The sequence below is a fragment of the Gekko japonicus genome, unplaced genomic scaffold, assembly GCF_001447785.1.
Source record: "Gekko japonicus isolate JY-2015 unplaced genomic scaffold, Gekko_japonicus_V1.1 scaffold2204, whole genome shotgun sequence".
Taxonomy (NCBI): Eukaryota; Metazoa; Chordata; class Lepidosauria; order Squamata; family Gekkonidae; genus Gekko; species Gekko japonicus.
In genome coordinates, this window is record NW_015163670.1 from 205,856 (window position 1) to 209,946 (window position 4,091).

Consider the following 4,091-nt stretch of genomic DNA (forward strand, 5'->3'; position numbering starts at 1 on the left):
CAAATAGGCGGCTATACTTATCTGAGGTCCGCTGAGAAGAAATCTCCTCCTAGGAAAAAGGGGGCAACTAACGTATCAACTGGTGAACTCTGAACACACAGAGGCTGGTCCTGCCACGCCACGTGTGCGTTCCCTGGTCGCGACTCCGGGGAACTTAGAGAGTCACCTGAAGCACCTTAGTGCTTTAAGGGGGAGAGCAGAAGCTGGAGAGAAGAGAAGAGAGCGAACAAAGCCGCGTTTCCCCTTTTACCAGCTCTGTTCTGGGCATGGCTTTACCTGTCATAAATCTTAATATCCGTCCTCTGTTCTAAAGCTATAGGTCCACTAAGGGATGACGTCCTAAAGAGGGCAATGGGCAATATGAGAATATTCTGTCCCTACATCAAAGCGGAGCCATGTGGTGATGTGTGAAACCTCCGTTTCCTTGGCGACCTTTGGAGTAGAGATGAGCCTGGTCCTCAGGGCAATAAAACAGTATTGTCTTTCGATGCCCAAACCAGATAGCAGGAAGGGAGTTGGTAGTTTCCCATAATCCATCAAGGGTGGTCACGCCTGGTGCATCTCCAAATGTCTCCTGATGCATACCGGTGATGACCTCTTTGGGCCAGGGGCACAGTGGAAAATTCCAGTGAAAGCATGTGCGCTGTAGCTGGCATCTCAGCCGTGCCCATCAGGGACAGGGTGAGGTGTAAGGCCAGCTATTCAAGCGCATGGCAGCAAACACACACAACAAAAGGGCTCTGAGTCCCAAAAGCACAGATACATAGACATTTGAGCAATACTTCATAAGCACAACACATATAAAATGCAAATACAAGCCCACATGGTAACAAAGGGTATCATTCAGTAGTATGCCAAGGAGCCAGGCAGGTGAGTAAGGACTTGTGCAGACTCTCTCTAGTTAAGCAAAGCTTTATTTCTACAAGGCACAGACTCAGGGTATTGCAAAGGACAGGATCTATGCACACTGAGGAAAAGGAGAAGAAGAAGAAAGAGAAGAGAGGAGGAAGGAGGAAGAAAGGAGGAAGAAAGGAGGAGGAGGAGGAGGAGGAGACGACGACGACGACGACGACGACACCCTGTGAGGGAGGGGGGGCTGAGAGAGCTCTGAGAGAAACTGCTCTTTTTTAAGAACAGCTCTTATCAGAGCTATGGCTTGCCCAAGGCCATCCAGCCAGGTGCAAGTGGAGGAGTGGGGAATCAAACCCGGTTCTCCCAGATTAGAGTCTGCGCACTTAACCACTACACCAAACTGGTGTATACAGATATTAACTAAAGTACTTACAATCCAGGTTGTATCTGATTTGGGTAGTTGCAGGACGTCCCTGATGTGGTGCATCTGCAAAAGGGAATTAGATAAGCATATGGAGCAGAGGTCCATCAGTGGCTATTAGCCACAAGGTATAGATAGGGACTCTGGGGCAAGTGATGCTCTGTCTTCTTGGTGCTTGGGGGGGGTCAACAGTGGGAGGGCTTCTAATGTCCTGGCCCCACTGGTGGACCTCCTGATGGCACCTGGTATTTTTGGCCACTGTGTGACAGAGTGTTGGACTGGATGGGCCTTTGGCCTGATCCAACATTGGCGTCTCTTATGTTCTTAACTCGCTTTAGCATCATTCTCCTCTGTCATCCTTCATGGCAAAACATTCGCTTCCAGGAGTTCCCAACAAGGAGTCCTCCGAAGAGCTTGAGTCAAGAAGACCCCAAAACAAAGGAACAGCCCCCTTTTCTAGACCCCACCCCACATGTGTTCAGGGGTCTTCAGCCAATCCTCCAGCCTGACAAACCTGCACCCTCCAGTCAAGAGGTGTCAACATGTCAAAGGGCTGGTGTATTATTCTGCCCAGCTGGAACGGATGCTTTGTATCTGTCAAAGAGCATCTTTCCTGTGTCTTCCTAGCTGTGAAGATGCCTGGACTGCATTCCATCACCACCCCTGTCGAGGCATTCCCTCCCACCCCCACCCCTCATTCACCACAAGCATATTGCCTGTGTCAATATGGGGAGCACTGAGGATCAGAGTGCGTTCAGTAGGAATGGACAGGTGCTCTCTGGAGCATGTTTATCCCCCTATGGGGAGCACTGAGGATCAGAGTGCGTATGAACAGGTGCTCTCTGGAGCATGTTTATCCCTCTTTCACCAGCCTAGCCGAAGCTGAATTCTAAAGCTACAATCCGAGGCACATTTACTTGGGAGGAAATCCCATTTAACTTATTGGGACGTACTTCCAAGGAATTGTGCTCAGGGTCATGGTGTAGTGGTTAGAGTATTGGAACAGGATCTGGGAGACCCAGGTTCAAATTCACACGTTGCTGTGAAGCTAATTGACTCTGAGTGATCCTGGGATAATGACACTCTCTCAGCTTACCTACCTCACAGGGTCATTGTGAGCATAAAACGAGGAAAAGAAATCGATGTACGCCTCTGAGCTCGTTGGAAGAAAGGAGGGATACACAAATATACTAGATTGAGCAGCAGAATACTTACTTGGGATCGACGCACATGCTTAGTAGAGTGCAGAAAGAAGCTTTCTTCCTTGACGGAGCAATGGCTTGCGACAGAGCCAAGAGAGCAACCGAGCAGATTCACACAAACTTGGCGTGGGTGCGCGTTTTACAGCTGACATGCCGACCTCCAACTTTTGAGACAGGTCCTCCCAACCCTGCTCTTGAAGGGAACCCTCAGACTTCATGACGTCAGCAGGCCCGCTCCCCTACTGCGCACGCTCACGAGAGGTTCATTGGTTCGGCGGGGCCGGAAGTGGCTGCTGGCCGAGCGGGCCGGTTTGTCGACTTGCGAGCAGCTGCCTGGCCGAGATTGAGAGCGGGGGGGCGCTGCGGTAGTGGGCAGCCCTCGAGCCCGGCTAGGCCTTGGGCCCCTCGTCTCCTCCGCCGGGGAAGATGCTCCCTTTGTCCATCAAGGACGATGAGTACAAGCCGCCCAAATTCAACCTTTGCCGCAAGATCTCGGGGTGGTTCAGGTGAGCGGAGTCTTCCGGGGAAGAGGGGGAAAGGGGGCCGGAGTAGGAAGTTGGGGTGGTCCGGGGTGTGTGTGTGTGCTGGGATGGTGGGTAAAGAGGGGGTGACTGTGGAGGAAGAGGCGGCGGCGGCAGCAGTAGCTGGAGTCCGAGGGCAGGGTCTCGGGGTTGGTTTGGGCTTCAGCCGGAGTGGGGCGTGTGGGTGAATCCTTTTGAGAGCAAACCAGGCATGTGCTGGGAGAGAGCGCGTTTGATGCTCCCGGCGATTTCAGGAGTGGGGGCTCCCAGCGCACGTCTGGTTTCTCATAGCTTGGGATGCCGGGTGTGTGTGTGTGTGTTGGGGGGGGGGTAGGGTCCAGCCTGGGAGGTTTATAGCCAAGTAGTGATGGAGACCGCAGCTGATTGATTTGGGGATGGGAGAGGAAGTCTCGTGTAATGTGGGAAGGGGGGATTCTTTATGTCAAGTCCCTGCCAGAGCGGGTAAAGGGGAACCTTGAAATGAGATAACAACAGACCAGACTGTGGGGTTGTGAGGAGAGGCGGGAAGGGGTGTGTGTGTGTGTGTTGGGGAGGGGGAGAGATTTGAACAGCTCAGGAAGGGACGTTGGCTTGAAGGGGGAGGCTGTCGGTGGTTGTGGCAGAGTCTTGGCCTTGCAGTTGAGGATGTGGCTGCTCAGAGCCTAGCAGAAAGGGTGTGTGGGTGTAAGCAGGGTCGCGATTTTTTGACAGGGGTGGGTGGTCTGTTTGAGATGTGGTCTTGTGAACCGGACACCCTTGCATGTAGGGACAAGGCGAGACGAGCGAGACGGCTCTTCTCTCCTGAGGGCCTCTGGCCTGGAAAAGAAAAACAATCAACGACCCTTCCGCCTCCTCCTTCCCTCTAGGTCCATCCTCTCCGATAAGACATCGCGAAACCTCTTTTTCTTCCTTTGCCTCAACCTCTCCTTTGCCTTCGTGGAGCTGCTGTATGGCATCTGGAGCAACAGGTACTGGGGAAGGGAGAGGGGAAGGAGGCGGCGCTTCTCTCGCGCCAAGGCTCCGGCTACTGCTGCCACGTCTCCCTCTGGCCTGTGCTGAGAAGGAAGCTCCGGAGCTCCGTGCAACAATGCTGTG

At 53.1% G+C, this 4,091-nt stretch overlaps 2 protein-coding genes across 2 annotated transcripts in view; one reads left to right on the plus strand and one right to left on the minus strand.

The window, feature by feature from the left end:
- EXTL2 (exostosin-like glycosyltransferase 2) overlaps positions 1-2,675 on the minus strand; it is a 27,198-nt gene extending 24,523 nt beyond the window's left edge. The window contains 2 exon segments of the mRNA XM_015407750.1: positions 1,286-1,339; positions 2,489-2,675. The gene's annotated coding sequence lies outside the window, so the exon portion shown is untranslated.
- An 82-nt stretch (positions 2,676-2,757) lies between these two features.
- Positions 2,758-4,091, plus strand: part of SLC30A7 (solute carrier family 30 (zinc transporter), member 7) — a 42,024-nt gene continuing 40,690 nt past the window's right edge. Inside the window, exons 1-2 of the mRNA XM_015407748.1 lie at positions 2,758-2,981; positions 3,863-3,964. Of these exons, the coding sequence (XP_015263234.1) occupies positions 2,902-2,981; positions 3,863-3,964 (182 nt within the window). The 5' untranslated portion in view covers positions 2,758-2,901. The remainder of the gene's footprint in view (positions 2,982-3,862; positions 3,965-4,091) is intronic.